Genomic DNA, 20,691 nt, shown 5'->3' on the forward strand with positions numbered 1-20,691 from the left:
TTTTCCTTTGCACTGCAAACAAGTGATTCATATCACAAAAAAGACATCTCCCTTTCCTCATTGTTTCTTTTCTCTCACACCTCTCTTCTCTCCTTGCTAATGACACTGCACTGAGACCATGAGGTACATAATTAAATGTGAGACTCATGTTGCTTCCCAGTGCTCTGCAGGCCCTGATGGTAGGCTACATGTTTTGTCTGCGTGTGCCTGTCTGTTCTTTATCCATCTGTCATTTGTGTGTCCCAGCAGAGCCGAGTTGCTCTTCCTTGCAGCATAGGAAGACTGTTGGCTGCAGAGAAGACAGGATGGCTCACAATGAATATTAACCACAAGAAATAATGGGAGGTAATGCAGTGTTACATTCCTTTGCGTGATAACTAGATGGAGTCCAGGTGAAAGTCTGGCCTGTTTAACCACCTAAAGACACCAGTTAAATTAGAGTAAATGATAAAATCAGTAGTTGATCTAAAAAATCCACATATTTAGTGTAGATTCAGTACAAGCATAGTGCAACATTTCAAGAATTTAGTTCTTTTTTATTGTGATGATTATGGTGAACAGTGATTTGGTTAATTCAGAGTTATATTGATAAACAAATAATTTAATACAGAGAAGCTGGCCTTCTAAAAACCAAGTTTTTTTTTCCCTTTTTCTTTCTTTCTTTTTTTTTTTTAACCCACAATACTTTGTTGTGGCTCATTTTGCATGAACCACTGCATCAGTTCTGTTTGGCATCAGTTTGGCAAATGTTTTTGACAATGCGCAGGTGAAAAGGAAGCACAGGCAGCTTTGAAACTGGCCTTCAGCTACTAGGTCTTGTGTCCCTCATTATTCTCTAGACGATGCCCCATACATTTTCATTGGAGTTTAGGTCTGGTCAGTCAAGCACAGTAATATCATCTTTATCTAACAGGGCAGGTGCCAAGACCTGCAGAAAAATAAAGTCAGCGTCTCCTATCCTAGGTGACAGAACTTGGTTTCAGCACTACTGCAGAGTTGTAGTAAGCTGTCTAATGACTTGCTGGTTTCCCTCTTTTTCTCTGAATACTGAAAAGGGGCTCAGCAGATGTGTAAGTTAAATGTATTCTTATGACAATGTGATGGTGTACCTTAGAGGTCAATGATTCTTGTTGTTTTCAAGTTTTTTTATGTTTCTTTATGTATTCATGGCCTAAAACTTTATTGTTATGGTTGGAAAAGGCCGATGAACATTTTCCCTGTATGAAGCATTTTGTTGCAGCTGATATGGATGGATGGATGGATGGATGGATGGATGGATGGATGGATGGATGGATGGATGGATGGATGGATTCAACAGGACCCACTCAACTCACTCATTAATGGATGCTTTGCCCACACAGATACATCACATGCAGCTTCACAAAGTCCTGCCAACTTCGGACTCACCAACACCCACAGATTTGACTTACCTGGACACTTCCACACACACACACACACACACACACACACACACACACACACACACACACACACACACACACACACACACACACACACACACACACACACACACAACTTGCACGTGCAATCTCACACTTCCACGCTTCCTAACACACTTATTCACTGCTCCACACTGTGTGTGTGTGTGTGTGTGTGTGTGTGTGTGTGTGTGTGTGTGTGTGTGTGTGTGTGTGTGTGTGTGTGTGTGTGTGTGTGTGTGTGTGTGTGTGTGTGAGTGAGCAAACCTATTACACAATACACAGTTGATTTCAGCTAAATGTGTGTGCCTGTGGTAGCACGTGTCATTGTGGCATGTGTCCAGCACCATATACTCTTTTACCGTACGCACATTATACTTATTTTTTCTTTGAATTGTCGGAGCTGGCCTGACTTGAAGGTTTGCTTCCTGGCAGTGTAGTCCAGATTAGGGGCTCCTGACTGGTCTGTAATGACAGAATGAGTTATCCATTATCTGGAAGCTTCAGGAATTTGCAGGGCCCTGAGCTCTCTGGAAAAATTTTAGTTTTCTGTCGGGCATACACACGGTCATGCCCTCTTGATGACTAAAGCTAAGAAGCTGTCCCATCTTGAACGTGGTCAGATCGGTCAAGCTGCGTAAGCAAGGTCTCTTGCAGCATGCCATTGCTGCTGAGACTGGACACAGTAAAACATTCATTCTTCATTTTTCAAAAGATCCTGAGCATTATGCAACAAAAAAATTTGGATAGGTTTTTTTTTATCTTAATCTTTTGATCAGCTGATAAACAGCCTATTTCAGTTTACTTGTTGTTTTCAATAAATTACTTTATCAAAGTGCTTGTTTTCATACTCCCCCTTTTTGCTTTTGCATATTGTAGCTCTGCTTAAAACCTCATTATGATCCGAATGTGCAAAAGGTCAATTCAAGCAATTTTTCAACTGGTCTTAGGATTTTGATCAGGACTGTAAGTGTATATATTTCTGCTTTCTGCCGTAATCAGAGAGCAATCTAATGGCTGTGCAGGGGCTGAACCAGTGGACATGGTTAAACAATGGCTGCAACTTTAGTTTTTGGTGAATAGAAAACAGATGAAGTTATTCATTGGTTACTTAGCACAAAGCCTGTTCTTAATGATCAAAAAGAAACACCTGAAAAGAAAACGAACAGATTTAATCTTAAATGATCAGAACTCTAAATGTTTTGAAAAGATCTAGTTCCTTCTTACACAACTTTGTTAAGTTAAGTCTGATTTTTACTTTAAAGTTAATGGGCTCTAATTTCGTAGACCAGGCTGAAGCGCAGGCGCACCTGCCCTGCACCAACCTTCTTTGCGCGGACAGGGTGTGACCGGCGCACTTTGCAAGTTTCCTGCAGTGCCAAGAGAGGCGCACTCACTCCGCGCAAATGGCAGAGAGGAAGGAGAAAAGCCGTGAGTGGGTTTAACACAGCCAAGCGCTGTCTTCACCAATCAAATGAGCGCCTCTCCTCGCCTTTAAATGCGCTGTGGCCGAGGCGCAGCGTCTGATTGGTCTGACTGATCCCTGCCACCGCGGAAAGTGTGCTGGAAAGACCCGGTAGCGGAGACGGTCAGAGCTGCTGTCCCTGCAGCAGGACAATGGACAGCGGGGCCCATCGGAGGACTCGAAGCGCGTCACCTTGTGGGCCAGCTCCCGGGACAGATTTAATCTGTTCCTTTGTTATTAATAGGAGTACAAAATTAAGAGACAGTTACACAGCTGGCTTATCCATTCAGAATACTTTTGATCCACCTGCACTCCTGGTTTGTCATCGCCAAATAGCAGAACCTTTGGTGATATACTGTATACTCTCCCAGTGTCTCCACCTCATCCTCCTTACAATAAAGTACTCCATCTTTTTAGATCAGGTTAAAAATAAAGACTAAAACAGAAAAATGTGGGATATCACGGGTAAATCCTGAGTGTCATACATTTATTTAGTCTCTTTTTTCTTCATCTTTTCTCTCCCTCTTTTCTTTGAATTAAATGAAATGAGAGAAGTCAGATATATACTCAGCATCAGATGTTAAGGCTGTTTATTGTTTAATTGTAAGATGTGCATCAAACTTCCAGCTGCTGTCAGGTTAAGTTTCCATTATGACAAACGGCTTTAATCTGACATCGGATGTGACGGGACAGTTAATATAGATACAAATGTATATGCTGGTTCAGACAGTTACATTAAATAGTGATTGCTGTGATTGTTTATTGCATTAAAATGTGCCTGACACTCTGGAAACCTGCCTCTGAGGCTTTGTTGACGTAAGCGCACATGTACGCCTGTCACCAAATTACAGCTGTAGAGGGTGCACTCCACTTTGTGCCGAGCTGGCGAGCTTTCAGCGCACTTTCGGCACTATTTTTGGCACAAAATTGTCACTGCGCCAACATGAATCTGCCGACACCTCCCCCTGGCGCGCCGTCACATCCATCTCTGCGCAGACGGTCTACCAAATTGTCAAATTGGCAGCGCACAGCAGTGCACCCCACAAAATTAACACTGCATGGGGTGTGCCAGGCTTGTGCCCCCTGTGCTGCGCCATGAAATTAGAGCTCAATGAGTTTTTCATAAGCCACTTGGTAGCGGCACATTTCCTGCATTTTACAACAATACTGGTATTGCACTACCGGCAACCATACTTTCACTGGGTAACTGCTGTGGAATCAAAAGTTGTTAAATATTCAACATCTCCAATCCCAACACAATGCTCTCAGATTTAGTTGCCATCGTTTTTGGTGTACAAACATCAGAATGAAACAATTTGAAGAAGCTACAAGATGTTAGGCACACTAAGTTTTCTCAGGGCAACACTTTGTTGTGCTATGTGAATAGACTTTTTAATTTTTTTTTATTATTTTTATTTTTTTGTGGCACCAAACCACAAACTGTTTCATTGCCTTAGGATTAAAAAATTATAGCTGTTTAGTTTTTGAAAACATTTCTCATACTTTTACCAGTGTTAGACATTTTGCCCCACCTAACAGTTCATTGTAGTGTTCTGCATAAATTAAATGATAATTTGGCGTAAATGATGACTGAACAGCTGGATGAAGCTGAGCATGCTGAGGGCCATTTGCTGTTTGCAAAACAGCAGGATTGGTGGCAAAAAGGTCTAGAGAGTTGAAGCCTCTCTTTGCCATTTAGGAGGAACAGCATGTGAAGTCCTCTCCACATAACTTTTATACTGCAAAGGCCTGAACTTTCTTTTGGTGCTGTAAAACACCATGGTTCAAAGACAATCTGTCTGTTTTCTCTCAAAGCCCAATGATGTCAATGTGCTCCACATTTCTTTAATGTATTGTTCTACCCATTTGTTTCCTCTCTACCTCTCTAAAAAGATAAGTAGGGTCTCTCCTCTTTTGGATGTTCTCTTTTATGTTAAAAACCATTGTTTTTTTTTCCTTTCTCTTGAACTGTTTTTTTTTTCTCTTTTTCTCTTAAAATTTCACAATCCTCACTTACCTGAGCTCAGATTATTGTTTCCTCAAAATACGCTTGTTTTTTAGTGAGGTTTAAAGCTTAGAAAGAGACTATGTACTGTCCCTCTGATAGCCCTGTAGCTCTACATGATTTACAGCTTAAAAAAAAACAAAAAAACCTTATACTGCTGTTTGAAAAAAAAAAAAAAACCTTTTCCAATTTCTGTCACACATGCTTTTTTGCTGCTGTTTTTAAGGTGCTGTTTAGACAACACTGGCTTTAGGTTGAAAGGCAAAAGTATTGTTGCACTTTTTCCTCTCATTGAGACAGAGATGGTGTTTTATCCAACCTAAATTGGAAACTTTGGAGTGGAATTTTTTGTGTAACACTGATTTTTGTTTTTTTTTAGCAGCTAGCTAGACTTCTCCTGGTCTGGGAAAGGTGTGTCTCTACAGTTATACGGCCATGGGGTTTTTCAGTCCTTCAGGGTTTCTGCGTGAACACAGATTGATTTCACTCCTTTTTTGGCATTTTCCAACAACATGTAAGGGGCCCTTAGCCTCTTTTCTTTGATTGGCTGGCCCTCAAGAGGTCTGTAAGGGGCAGAGTTATGGGCAGACCTTGATGCTTGAAACCTGTCCCTCCAATGTTACAATTTAGATCTTTATGTGATGACCTCATCATTTCAGCAGGTACTGAAAAGCTCTCGTGAAATTCTTGCCAATTTTTAAAATAGTTTTGAGCTGTTAACAGATAAATTCAGAGATTCCTGCAACATATGAAAATTTGCTAATTTACATACTGCTTTGTTACTTAATGTCCATGTTTGAAATATGGGGATACTGATGTCCCTTGGTGTAGATGTGCAAATCTATAAGTAAAGGGCATTTTATCCTTTGAGAGTCTGCCCTGTGCAAAGTGCATTGGCTTGGTGACTTGTTGGAGCAGGGTGGGTCTCGGGGTCTGTATTGAAGTAGTACGATGGGGGATGGAAGCCCCATGGGCAAGCACACTCCTGTGGATGTACCATCTGGTGCCCCTGGCAAACAAGGGCAACAGTATGACCTGGACTGTGCAGACAACATAGAAAACATGACGAGCTGATTATAAAGACACAACAGTCAGGGGTTCAGGAAGTGTCTCTAAAGGGGGAGAGAAGTGATGGATGATTTGTGACAAACCACAAAGCAACTGGACATACACACAGGAAGAAGTGAGAACACAGGAAATGTTACCATGTGGACGTAAAGGACTCATGGGGGATACGGATGAGATGCTGCTTAAGGAGAAAGGGTGGAGGCATATGGTCACTGTATCATTATAATGGGACTGGCCCTGCTTCAGTGTTGAGGTTTAGCACATACACTGTAAAGCACTGAAAAAAAATGAAAAAAGTTTAGAAGAACCAATAAGCATCAGTCTTGGTTTATTATGAGCCTGGACTATCTATTCTCAAGAAAAGAGTGGAAAGAAACAGAGCAAAAGCTGTAACATCGTAGAGGCTAGTTAGGTTCTACTAAATGCTGGGAACACATCTTAATATTCATGATATCTTGAACACAAAACACACTGAATTTTAGGCGTCTCTCACAACATATTTCATCTCTTAAAGTTATTATAATTGGTGGTGCTGCTATGATTTTGATCTCATCCCTTCCTGGGTTTCTCTGTGTTTCCATTCCTTAGTCATATCCCAAAGAGGCTGACTTTCTACCAGGCAATGTCTAAGGTTTTCTGCTTGTGAAGAGGATGTTTTTCAAATGAATAGGCTCCTACAATCTTTTTAGTCCTCTGCAGGTTGAAAGTGAAAGTATTTAATCAAACTGCACAGCTCTATTGACCCCTGTTGGTCAACGTGAGTAGTGTCACATAACCCCTTAGTATACACAATATAAAAAAAGTCGGATTATATTTTGTTAGATCACATTGATTTATGGAACTAGATGTGAAGGTGCTGAATGCATTTGAAATGATAAATCTTTAGAAAGTCTCTTAGCGATGTAATGTGCTCTTTTGCTGTTGAGTCAGCAAACCTTAAAACTGAGTCACCTCTGGAATCCCAGTTTCCAGGTCCAACTCCTCAAAATCAAGGCATACGAGTTACTTGGGATTTACCTCTTGACATCAGATCTTGGTGTGGCACATTCAAATGGACAAGCAAAGTCTGTAGTTTACTCAAAGTTACTGAACAGACTAAGGCCCTGCGGTTCTGCATTCTGCTTTACTTTCACTTTCCAAAAGCAAAATTCACCAAACTCACACAACATAATATTTTGAACAGAACATACATGTGCTGTATGCAGTACACACTGCATCCACCATATGTAAGTAGTTTGTTGAAGGGGTTTTGAAAACATCCTCTAGGTTTCCTCCTTTGCATGTTGGCTCATCATCTCTTCCACTGTTCCTCATGATCTCTGTTCATTGTGGATTTTTCTTTTGGATCTTTTGAATATTTAGGGCTTGAATAAGTTTGTCTTTGACTTTTGAGCTTTTGTATGTTTAATCTTCATCTTCATTTCTGCACATTGCTCCTCCTCCATTGTCTTCTACCCAAAATAACATTTATCATGTTATCACACATGAAGTTCAAAAGCTACCATGAGTTTGATCCTCCCCAATGTCAGTAGTTGGAGCTATTTAAACTATCTTTAAGCTTATCCTTGTCTTCTATTCAATATTTATTTGTAATGTTAAACATGTTGCACTGCTTTTGCTTAGAAAGGAAAATATTCTCTCCGTGGCAACTCTGCATTTGAAGAAGATGGCACAAGAATACACATGCAGGTGAGCTCCCATGCCAGCCACTGCTCAAAACTCAACACTTATAGTACAGAACTACTGTAAAAAATACAATGAGAGTCATTATCAGAGATGAAATCCAAGTCCTGCTTCCATCTTTGAGTTCTAATTTGGTTGTCTTTACAAATGTAAAGCTGCTGCTTCGAAGGATCGTGACTATTGTCTTTCACATCATTCACGTGCTGTGCAACAATGTGTTTACTGTCTTGTCTCAAACACGGCTATTGTTTCACATTCCATGTGTTCCCACGCACTGAACAGTCTTCTTTCTTTCCACTTAGATAGAAATACCTACGTGACTGTATTTGGCCATGAGAACCTGTTAGTTGGTGTTTCAGCTGCTTCATGCTGTTGCAATAAATGATAAATGACCTAAAGCAGTCCGAACCCACTCTTAACAATGCTCATCTGTCAAGTGTGTGTTATGAATATCATCGATTACAGATTTTGTTTCTGCACTCAGGGGCCAGAAACTCATTAGTCTTCCTCTCTCATCCTCTTTTATTCCCCGTCCTCCTCCTGTCACTCCGATTTTCATGCCCCCATTTTCCTGATCCCTCGATCTCAGTTAGCTTTCAGTCCGTCTCTTTCTCTTTTCCTGCCAGTGTGATTCACCAACTACTCCAACAAGTGTTAGAATGGTGTAACACACCAGTGGTATCATCCAGTTAAAGTGATTCTGATTGATACAGGCCCAGTGATTTTGCATGCATGTCAAAATGCTCACAAAAGGTAAGTTACTCAGACAGAGTTGATACAAAGTGAAAGTGACAGAACAGAAATGAGAAGCTGATTAGATTTCAGACAGAGAAAAGTATGAAATTTAAGAATTTGGATTAATAAAGAGAGACAGAAGTGAGGATAAACAAATCTCACAAAAATGCACAGTGTTTTGAGAGCTTCACATGTAATCCATGAGGTCAGTGATAACACACTTCCTTTTATGTGGAGAAATCCAATTAAAACCAACAATAAAGTTATTCTATTAACAGATTCCCCTGTGTATTTAAAGTCGCATATTATTCCCTGTGTGCTACAGTGCTTTACTGTTCCCAAAACTATTAAAAACACATCTGTGATCCATCCTGTTAGACAGCACAACAGTATACTTTATTACCAGGAACAAAGGAAACTGCCAACATAAATATTCACTTCTGCTCAGTCCCTGGCGGACACACTTTTACAAGGAATGCACCCCTACATATTTTGAGCAAGCATTTAATCGCCCATATTCTGGTGAATATTTTCATAACCATATATTTGACTAAAAGTAACAAAAGGAACTAAAAAATGATTTCTATTCCCTATATAAAGCTCACATTCAGTAATGTTTGATCATCTGGTATTGTCAATTTTTTTTAACCTCTGAAACCTTTAACCTCTCAAACTTTAAACTTCTCTCTGAACACATTCATTGAATATTAAGTTGTTTTTAACCATGGAAGGCAAATGATGATAATTATTACTATGATAATTCTTTTAAAGTCATTACTTGCAGAGCACCAAACAGCATCTGACTTTCCTGACCACAAGTTCAAATGTTCCTATCAATGTTCCTATCAATAATCCCAGTCTTAACCCAGTCTTAAAAAACTAAGATGTGTGTCTGCATCTTGAACACAAACAGGTGAATGATAAAAAGGATTCTGAAAAAAACACCTCCAAAATTATATCATAGGTAGGGCCTGCAGGATTTTTTGGGCCTGCATGTGTGTGAGTGTCTGTGTCTGCCTTGAATCCTCTCCTCAGCCTGTATGTTGATGTATTGGTTGTATCAGGACATTTCTGGGCGGGGAGTAAGCGTAGTTACCTCAGCCAATCACAGTGTGCCCAGTACACAAGTGACTTTGCATGTTGTTTAGCAAGTGGAAGAAGCTATCCCAAGCAGCTATGATGGTGGAAGTAGCACGGAGCAAGAAATACAACCAAAGTGAAACAAAACACCAATCAGATAAAGCTTTTTCCTAAATGAGGCTGAAGTTTAACTTTCACCTGCTTCTGGGCACTTTTCACAGCAGAAATAAACACATTTACAGCCTGGTACAGCTGGTGAATGTGTTCACGTAATCACAGTTAGAGACTGTGAGTGTGCGCTGGCACTAATCCAAGGAGGAAGAGCCCAGTTTGAATTTGTTTACAGACCCTGTCTTTCAAGTGTTGCATTTAAAGATGGCTTTCCTTTGACCACAGTGTGACCCTATATAGAGTTTGTAAAAAACGTTTTAAATGGAGGACTTCCATAGAAAAAAAATCATAAAACTGATCAAGCACAGAATTGTTGATTAAAAAAGAGGATTTTTGGTATCGTACATTTCTGGAATATTCAACTTATCCCGAAATCTCTGTATTCATTTTCTGAGGGTTTGATTAAGTTTAATTTCTTATATTTAAGGCACTGTGGGAACTTTTTGAGTTAGCTTGAAATAGTCTAACTTTTATATATCTGCTTGTTCACAACACACAGTTTAAAATTATATAATCAAATTTGGTTATTTCTAAATGCTATTTCTGTTGGGTAGGACTTTCCTTGGAGAACACAAATCCGTTGAAGACATGAAGGCTGAAAGTCTTTTTTGACGACAATACACTGTATAGCTGTTCAAAGTTTAACTGTGAGAAGTGAGGTGACCGAATGGAATACATGTCTTTGTAAATCTTTAAGTGTGTCAGACTGTTTACACGTGTAGTTATGACATTGGACAAAGTATTCCTCCATTAATACAGACTTGTCAAAAAAAACATTTTTTTTTTTTTTTTTGTGAGACTGACAGACCACAATCCTCACAGTGCTGCCCTCTGAAAAACATCTCTGCTCTACTGAATTATTCAACTCCCAGGCCTAAAAGGAATCATGGACATGTTCGAGTGTGTGTGTGCGTGTGTGTGTGTGTGTGTGTGTGTGTGTGTGTGTGTGTGTGTGTGTGTGTGTGTGTGTGTGTGTGTGTGTGTGTGTGTGTGTTGCTCCTGTATAATTTTTTTTCCTTTGAAGTATTTTTTACTTTCGTCATCCCTTCTTAGTTTCATATCATCACCTCACCACCCACTCTGACCCGTCCTCTATTTGCATGTCATGCAGAGATGAATATGCATAGTATTGAAATGAAGGTCATTTTAGCAGTGTGTGCCATAGCTCTGACCACATGGGAACAGTGAGGAAGAATGATGAGGGCATTTCTTGCTGACTTCCTCATCAAAAAAACGGACACATTCAGCATCACTTCTGTTGACACTAAACACTGAAATTACAGACAAACATGACAACTAGGCTGGAGTTTTAGGATGCAGTTAGCTCACCCTCATTAGGTAAATTCAGATCCTCTGTGCCTGTTTTACCTGATTATCTGTCTTTGCAGTAGAGATACATCCATTTGTTTCACAGCTGTTCAAACCTAAAGGCATCATCAGTGTTCTGCAGCGTGATGCATGGGTATCAGCTGGTGATGTATGAGTCCACCGGATGAAGGGGAAATATTCCATTGACAGAAACAGACAGGCTCTTGTATATCATCATAGTCAGAGCAAGGACGGGTCACTGGATAGAAAGTGTGGCCTACAAATATATCATGCTTATTGATTCCTGAGGTAACATTATCATTTTGTCTGTGCACACGAAGGTCAGGGTCAGACACCTGGGGAGTTTAAGTTCATTCAGTCTTTTCTTTTAGAAGACTCCCACAGAGACCACGCTTCAGAGTGAATCTCAACTCAAAGCCTCAGTTTCTAAGATGGATGTGGGGAGAACAAAACACATACTACAGTACACAAGCAAGCTCAGGGATAAAAGAATTCACAGTTTGGTGGATATGTTATCAAACAGTTGTCAGGGGTTGCTTCTATATGGTATTGTGTTTATCTATCTATTTTTATCTATTTATTTATTTTTACTTTTTACCTTTGTAAAGTAGCATTGGGTGCCTTAAAATCCAAGTTATTATTATTATTATCTTTTTTGTGTTGTAACATCTTTTTATTTTGTAGTTCTTAAACATTGTGCGCCTGTCTGTTTCCTTTCACTTTGATTGCCCTCATTAGTTTCACCTGTGTCCACAGCTGTTGCTTGTTAACTTGTTTGTATTTAGTCTCTGGATTAATTTGAACAGCTATACTAGCAGTACAATGTGACTAGCCAAAACAGCCCGAGTGTTTTCCTGCTCCCATTGCGCTTTATGACTCTGCTTCTTTTGCTCTTTGATGTTCATTCAATCATTTTCTGAGCCATTTGGACTGGTTGGATTAGTCTTTTGTTTTAGAGGGGTATTTTGTGTCACCTTATAATCACTTTCATTTTCACTAACTCGAGCAGCATTGATTAACATTATTAGGATATCTCTGTCTTAGTGAACTGAACTTCAGAGCTTTCCTTTCTCTCTCCCCTTCTTTCCCACCCTCTGCCTCCCATGACTTGGACAAAACAGGAGAGCATACTGAGGAAAAGTTAAAGAAAACTAAACTTGATATTTTCTCACAGAATATCTCTCTTTTTAGACTCCTTTGTTTTCAAACATCTATCTTGCTTTTGCTCTCTCCTCTTTGAACTCTTTTTCATTCTTCAGAGTTAACAGGCAGGTGTTGTAGCGTTGTAACATGCACTGGCATGCACACAGACCCACATTGAACAGGCTGTTAATGCTGAATGACAGCTCAACATTGTGTCATAAAAGAGTCCTCTCTACCTGTTTGAGAAGATCTTTATGAGCTCTGTCATGGATTTTAATGTCCCTTTCTATCAGCTCAGACCATTAAACACAGGGAATAGTGTATCTCTTGCTCGCACACACACAAACACACAAAACACTTGAATAGTTACACCTGTACCTGTTTTGTTTCCCGTGAAGCTGCATAGTAATCAGTGCACATACTTCTGTAGGTCACCTTGGCAACAGTCGTTTGAGAGGAAAAGGACTTGTGTGGCATTGTAGAAATCAAATAGTAACACACACTCATGAACATCTGTGAGGCAACATAGAGTTCATTCATCAGCCCTCACACGATGGGGTGGCTGATTGCTTCGAGCAACTCTACATTTGTTTTTTAGCCCCATCATAGGACTCGGTCCCCGCTGAACACCACACTGGGATCTGAGCATTCAAGGCAGGTGGCTGCTGAGACTGACTGCAAATGTCAGATGTAGAGTCAGAAAAGTACTGCAGCAGTTGTTGCTTTCATTACCATTCACTGAAGGGTCAATGTGTTGCATTTTTTATTTATTTATTTATCTATTTATTTATTTATGGGGGGGGGGGGGGGGTAAATATTAATAGAGAAAATAAGCTCAAGCCTTAAACCCATGCACTTATATGTCTTTGTGGCTTGTTTATCAGTTTCTCTGACCACTATTCAGTCTTAACTAAAATTATTCTTCTTATTCAACTCTATCTCTGACAGATACAAATTCGTTTTCAAACCTTAGCTTTTATTATTTCCTTGAACTTCTTTTATCAATTCTTATGACACATTTTTTAATGACTGTTGATGTTAATTTCTTGTTTGGAACTCTAAAAAGCCCTTTGAATGCCTCTCTGAGCAACAGGTGCCTTTTTAATACATTTGCTTTGCCTTTACCCAATAACTAAGAAAACTGTACAAGGCTAGGACTTTTGATATTCAAAGCGTATCCTTATAAAATTCAAAATACAAAATGTACCCAACAAAATTGCTGATGTAGAGCCTGTCATGCTTGTTGTGAATTGCAGAAGTATGAAAGAATTGTGAAAGATAACTGTATTTCAGGTTGTAATGAATACAGGATTGACTTTTTGACACGTTTGTATTTAGGACCCAGAAGCAAGTAGTTGGTGATAAACAATGAACAGTCTTGGCAGAAACTTAAAGGCACAGTTCAGAGCGGGGTATGAACCCGCACACTTAGGAATGAAGGATGAGTGTCTCTTCAGTAGAGCCACACAGGAGACGTTTGGGACAAAGGCTCAGACAGTCTTTGAATGCAGGGAGTTGCGGCTTGAGCGGGGATCGAACCCGCAACCAGAGGATCTCTAGACGAGCGTTCTCCTGACTGAGCCACACAGGAGACGTACAGGCAAAGGCTCACGTAGTAGAAGGCCGGCGAGGGTACAGTAACCAGGCAGACCAACACGGAGAAGGATTCAGGCGATACTCAGAGTCGAAGACAGGCAGGGATCAGGTACCAGGTAGACCAACACGGATCAGGACAGGCAGAACTCGGCGTCCGAGACAGAAGCAGGATCGACAGCCGGGGACTCAGGCAGACGGGTGAGTGACGAACAGAAGCTTTAGTCGATACCTTGTAGTCAGGCCGAGGGTCAGGCGTAACAGGCAGAAACTGGGACGGAACTTGTAGGCAACAGGTAAGCAGTCCGAAGACAGGTCTGAAGTTCTCAGCGTGAGTGCGAAGACAGTCTGACAATGAGTGTGGAGCTGGGGTTTATATAGGTGGCCTGATGGCAGCAGATGAGGTGCAGGTGTGAGCAGGAGCACAGGTGAGTGGAGTCAGGCTGATTAGGCTGGAGACAGAGGCTGAGGCTGAGACTGAGAGTGTGACACTTTTGACTCTAGGACCTACTCATACAATATAAAAGCTTCATTATGGTCTAAGTATTTTATTACCACTTATTTAATTTAAAAAAATGCTGTTTAATCAGCATTATATTCAATGGAAAAGGGTTGATTATTACTTTGGTCATACCTCAACATGGAAACGGTGTTTTCAGAGCTGAAAATGAAAACTTTTGAAAACTGGTTTTAACACCCCTTTTTTGGCCATGAAATTCTGAAATCAGTTTCCTTTGGGTTTTACACCAAACAATTATCTGTGACTGTATACAAACTGTTCACCAACACCAACTTGAATCTTCTAAATCATTTACTCAACAGATGTTTAAGATGTACAATAAGAATAAAAGCAAAATGTTGTTTTCATCACTTTCCTTGTCCAAAATCTGACACTGGAAGTTTTCCTCGTCTTATAAAAAAAAAAAATCACAGTTCATATTATGTGATTTCTCAAAATGTTCACAAAATGTTTCAGTACTTGCTTTATATCTTGTACAACACTGCCATCATGTGGATGAAATATTCACTGCAGCAAGACCCAACCTTCTGCCGTTGTAGAACACACTTAAATTGAAACCTGTCAGATTTTCTAGCAATATGCAAGCATGTTTTTGAAAATATGTCCAGCAGACAGTTTAAATTTCTGACAACTATTATTATTATTATTATTATTATTATTATTATTATTGTTATTGTTATTATTATTATTATTATTATTATTATTATTATTATTATTATTATTATTCAGTCTGAATGAGTAGGGACAAAAGTAATTCTGTCATTCACTGTCACCTTAGTGTGGGGTTAAAAGATAAAGACAGACTAGAAACCATTTTTGATGTGCACACAAAGTGACAGACAGCAGAGGCTAGACCCAGTAACACAAATATAGCTAACCACGGTGGTTCTGTCACTCGTGCTGAAGGGCTGATGAATATGAGCTCTAACCGCAACATCTGTTTGTGGACAGGAGGTCAGCTTCCTGGTTTGAACTGCAAAAGTTAAAATGAGTCATTATTGCTCTCATTGGTGCATATTAGTCACCTAAACTTAATATTTACTTGTTTCATGAAGGGAATCTTCTTAAAATGGTTTACTTCTTAGTAATTCATTTATATGAGTTATTGATAAGTTGGATGATAGATTGCACATTACATCTTTTTAAATAAATTTATTTATAAATTTGAAAGGTCTTAACTATCTACACATATATTCCAACCTGTGTGACCAAAATGTAGCTCTCAAGCTCACCATTATCACAAGAGTATTATGAGATTAGTGAGCTTTTTTTTACTCATTATATACAGACTTTATAATTTCAATCTTAAGAAAATATCGGCAGGTGACCGTTCTGTCTGCGAGCTCCTTCAATGCACATTTATTTATACTCTCCAGTTAAACTTTTTTCATAAACAAGGCTTCTTTTTTATTATTATTATTGTTATTTTTTGCACAGTTAAGTAGTGCTTCATATTCTTGTTAGCTTGCCAGCACAAGTTTATTATTCACTGTGAGGATATTTCACTTTATTGAAATTGATATTTTTTACTTGACCATCCGCAAATGATAAAACAGAGCATCAGCATCAATAACAACTTTTCTCATAACATCATTATTTTTCAGTCATATTACTTATTGTTTTGGGGTTAATATACCAATTCTAATTATGATGGGACAATACCTACACAGCATTTTATTGTGGCATTAAGTCTGGTAAAGGTTTCCACTGGATTATACATTTACTTGCTACTCTAAAGCAGCTGAAAGACAACAGGCACTGCAATTCCCACAGGGGGCACCAAAATCAACACAAAACCTAACTTTCTTCACACATGCTTTTATTTTCATTGTGAAGATGTGTCAGATGAAGTTTAGAAGTCAAAACTTCCAATAAAAGACAGGCCTCTGTGTACTAACACCCTGCTCTATCAACTCAGCTACACAGGCACTGGTGATATATTGCTCCAAAATTTGGAACTTTTGCTTGTAGATTTTTGGTTGTTAATTTGTATCATTTTCAAAAGCATAAGAAATAGAAAGGTTCAGAATTGACCCATTCACATAGCACTGGTGCTCCTAATGTCTACAAGTTAGGGGCACAACTAAAATCTTAAGAATAACAACCTAAAACTAAAGAGCTTCACAGGGAGCCCACAATGTCACATCAAAACACTGTGCCTCTTAGTGGGCATTACTAAACAACCAGGATGACTGCAGTTTGATCATGTCGGACAAAAGCAGCTTTCCTCATTTGAGCTGACTTTCCTCACACTGTTTCCCGCCATACCAATAATTCCTTGTTATGAGTTAGTTATTAAGCTCCTCTTCCTGCAAATTTGCCTGTATGACATTTAAGGGGTGGGGCTTCTAAATAGCTTCATAAGAAAGGGAGTATTTGTTTGGCTGTTTAGATCAGAAAATAAAGCCTCACACAGAACCACACAACCCACCTGAGGTGAGTTATAACTAAGCTATAGCACTTTTTTGCCCCTGTACTAACACCTAGGCAGTTGCAACAGATGTTTCCTCCAGAATTTATAAAGTTATTGCAGACCTCAATGCTTTGTGCATGTGAGTACTAATCTGTTATTTTTGCACTTGTCTTTGTGAGCTCCTGTGACTGTGAGCAAGTGGTCAGCAGCTTCCTGTTGTCTGACAGCGGCTGTTGGTCTTTTCTATCTGTTAAACTCTATTTTCCCCGGGCTCTGCAGGGGAAAAAAAAAAAAACACACGCTGAGTAATGCATAGTTTCAGACTTTTTAACGAGGGAAATACAGCAATTTATTATGATTTCCTGATTCTCTGTTTACTGAGATCAGGGCTGTCTGTCCTCCAGATGCACCAAAGATAAATCACCAATCTGTTTGCACTTCCCATGAAAAAAGGGTATCTGGAGTCCTAGTGAATTATGTAAAGATAGCTTAATTGGTTCCCATTTAAAATTCATTTATGTGTGGTGTATATGGAAATATGGAGAGAAATAAGTTTTTTTATTCATTAAAAGGTATTTTTGGCTGCAAATATCTAGGATTTGGTGTTTGAAAATTATAATTATAAATACATCTAAACGTCCACCTTGTTTTACATCTATCACTACTGTGTGAAATAAGCAGATCTGTTAACTGTTTTAACCCTTTTCTTTCTTATATCCTTGTTTGTACTCTGAATACTGATCGATATGACTGTATCACAAGGAAATGTTTGGGCTAGAAAAAAAAAGTAGTCAAAGTCTGTTATAATTACATTTTATAGTTTGAACAGTATAAAGTTTGTTTATTAAATATTATATAATATTAATATGTTGCTCGATTTGTCTTCTTTTAGAGCTCATTTCATATGGAGGCTACGACCAAGTATGACTTTGAGGCTACAGCATCTGATGAACTCAGCTTCAGAAAAGGAGAGCAATTGAAAGTTAGGGACAACACACACACACACACACACACACACACACACACACACACACACACACACACACACACACACACACACACACACACACACACACACACACAGGGGCAGTATTTACATCTTTGTGTGTTACTGGTGTCTGCAGCACTTTTTAATCGTCCACTTTTACTTTAGCACTTTTTTTATTGGTTTTTTCTGCTGATTGATTGATTGATTGATTGATTGATTGATTGATTGATTGATTGATTGATTGATTGATTGATTGATTGATTGATTGATTTTGAGAAGAGGGGTCAAACTGCATCATATACAAATTTAGTACAGATTCATCTCATTATGACTTCTTTTTTTTATAGTTTATTTTGTTTTATCGTATTTTAAGCATGGCCTTTAGAATTCCAAAACAAAGGAAAGGTAATAAAAAATCAATGAACACCACACCTTTGAAAGACCACTCAGGTTAAAGTACCAAAGAGTGTGGATTAATGATTGTTTTGCTGACAGACAAGGATTGTATGCAGTCCTTCAAACTGAATTTAGCAATAAGTAACCTGTGCAAATACATGATAATATGAGAGCACAAACCTCTCAGTCATTAAGGGGCTTTTTACATACCCTAAAGATAGAAAACCACAACCACATACAAGCATTGACATGCATTTACGAGTAAATGTGTGGGAAAATAAATGACACTAAACTGTTTTTTTTTCCCCTTTTACTGCATCAATATTTAGATATTAACATGTTTATTGCTTGTCATGAAAGAACTTGAATGATTATACCCCACTGTTTCAGATTCTAAAGACCACTGGAAACTGGTATAAAGCCGAACTTAATGGAGACAAGGGGTTTGTGCCCAAAAACTTTATCAACATTCATCTGCCCAGGTAAAGTGACCTGAAAACTCAGACAATAAGTTCCTTTTTTTAAGGAGAATAAATGAAGTCAGCCTCTGATGTTAAAGCTCTTGTGAGGAGTCTTTCACTGTTATCGAAACAGGCTAAAAGTTAAAACTGATATTTGAAAATGTAAAACTCTGATGTTTAAAAATATATGTAGCTGAGCAGTGTAGAGCAATCACTCAGAGAAGTCTCTCGATGTGTTCGTGATTATCTGCCTCCTCTGACTCCAGCTGGTATCAGGACTGCAGCCGAGGCGACGCAGAGGAGAGGCTAATGTCACAGCCTGTGGGAGCCTTTATCATACGTGGGAGCCAAAGCTCTGCCCTAGCTGAGTTTTCCATCTCTGTCAGGTGCATTCAGCGTAGGTCTTTACGGAGTATGCAAGTGGTGTTGTATTACACTGCTAACAGATCCACGTTTTGTATTTTCATTTTTAAGTGAGTGCTACTAACAGTAAAGACAGCTTGGATAGATTTGTTTAAACATTTTTGTTTTTACAAAAGCATAGTCATTTTGAGCGTTTTAAGATGAAAATCATTCAAACACTTCTAAAGACACATTTTTGAATTTGTATGTTGATTGAAAAAGATAAACTGATGCCTTTTTCTCTCTTAAAAGTTCAAAGGTCATTTGTAAATTTTGCTATTTCAAGAGACTTTTAGGATGTTCCATGACGCCTGTTGTCACCTTGTCTGTCACTCTTCTGTACCAGTCGTCATCACTCTCTCTAGCACTCAGTTACTATAGCTCCATCAATCATGCATGATGACTTGTAATACTAAAGCTTCTCATGTATGTCACTCTACTGAAGACATGCAGAAGACGTGCAGCACTTCAAGGTGTTGAGGGACAGCAGAGGGCAGTATTACCTCTGGACAGAAAAGTTCCCTTCCATTAACCAGCTGGTGGAACATTACAAAAAGAACTCCATCTCCAAACAGGCTCAAATCTTTCTTACAGAGATGCAACAACAGGTAAGAAACCAAAGAGACTAAAATGTTTGTCTCAATTTAATGTTTTGCTCAGTGGTTTGAGTAGAAACATTCAGTGATAAACAATACATGGATCAAAGTTATATTTGTAATATTGGAAACTCTTCTAACAGCAAAAAGAAACTTTTGACTTGAAACCGCCTCTGCCTGCTCCTCGGCCACCTGATTGCTCACCTGTACCTGCACCACGTCGGGTACTGAATATATCTGTTTTTCTTTTGTTCCACATGTGAAGAAAAAAAAACGTTTTGATGCATGCTAACCTATTTATTGCACTTGCTTCAATAAGATTCATCAGAAACAAAGAATCAGCTTACAAAGATTCAGTTTTTCAAAAATAAAACTGAAGATCATAGGATAAATCAACTTTGGATATTACACAGAAAAATATAACCTGTAAAAATTCCAAACTATACAAGAATGACACAAAGATCAGAGCCACTTAGCTTATGCACTGTGTTAGATGATCCATTGGTCTGCCTGTTTATCATCATGCACATTTACCTCCTCTGTACCCAGCACAAACCTTCCCAGCTGCTGCAGGTCAGAGCTCTGTATGGCTTCTATGCGGAAGAAGCAGATGAGCTGGACTTTGATGCCGGGGACATCATCAACATCCTGGATAACTCAGACGAGAGCTGGTGGAGAGGGGAGCTGAGAGGAAAAAGAGGCCTGTTTCCCTCTAACTTCACAGAACCTCTCTGAGACGAACTCTATGGAAACAAACTTGTGCTATATTGCAGGAAAGTGTTGCAACTCTTACCCTTCCTTCTATAAGTCATAATCATAAACTGGACACAAAGGCAAATTATTTTATACGAGGCAGTGTCAGATGACAGGATGTTGATTTTGGCTCACAAATTGAACTCTGAATTCCTCTCTTTCATCATGACAAGTGTGCTATTTGTCTGTTAAATAGAAAAACCTTTAAACTCCACAGTTGCCTGTCAGTGACAGAAAAAAATGATTAAGAAAAGAGTGACACTACACAAGATTGTAGAAAATTGGCTTGATGATATGCACCATTAAATGAAACCAGGATGTGGTAACCTGCTTCAGTTTGAGGTTTTATTATTATTTTCTATTTTTCTTTAGTTTAATGGCTGATAGGATACTCCATTTTTAATGTTGCATTATCAGTATGGAACTGAATTTAGAAGTTGTTGCATAGTTT

General features: G+C 38.9%; 1 protein-coding gene across 1 annotated transcript; it reads left to right on the top strand.

Annotated features, from left to right (window-relative positions):
- The first annotated feature begins 332 nt into the window (after window positions 1-332).
- On the top strand, window positions 333-20,222 carry grap2b (GRB2 related adaptor protein 2b). Its single transcript, XM_074661823.1, has 7 exons — window positions 333-345; window positions 17,537-17,626; window positions 18,419-18,510; window positions 18,756-18,875; window positions 19,337-19,499; window positions 19,631-19,711; window positions 20,037-20,222. The coding sequence occupies exons 2-7, from the start codon at window positions 17,549-17,551 to the stop codon at window positions 20,220-20,222; spliced, it is 720 nt and encodes a 239-aa protein (XP_074517924.1). The 5' UTR covers window positions 333-345; window positions 17,537-17,548.
- Window positions 20,223-20,691: the final 469 nt, after the last annotated feature.

The sequence above is a fragment of the Halichoeres trimaculatus genome, unplaced genomic scaffold (genome assembly GCF_033239565.1).
Source record: "Halichoeres trimaculatus isolate MK-OKI-2021-1 unplaced genomic scaffold, fHalTri1.1 fHalTri1_scaffold_2, whole genome shotgun sequence".
NCBI classification, from domain to species: domain Eukaryota; kingdom Metazoa; phylum Chordata; class Actinopteri; order Labriformes; family Labridae; genus Halichoeres; species Halichoeres trimaculatus.

Excerpts from the sequence above, each read along its gene's own strand:
- grap2b (XM_074661823.1), top strand. The coding sequence starts at position 17,549 with ATGGAGGCTACGACCAAGTATGACTTTGAGGCTACAGCATCTGATGAA. Across the intron at positions 18,511-18,755 it reads ATCAACATTCATCTGCCCAG|CTGGTATCAGGACTGCAGCC; the intron begins GTAAAGTGACCT and ends CTCTGACTCCAG. Across the intron at positions 19,712-20,036 it reads CTGTACCTGCACCACGTCGG|CACAAACCTTCCCAGCTGCT; the intron begins GTACTGAATATA and ends CTCTGTACCCAG.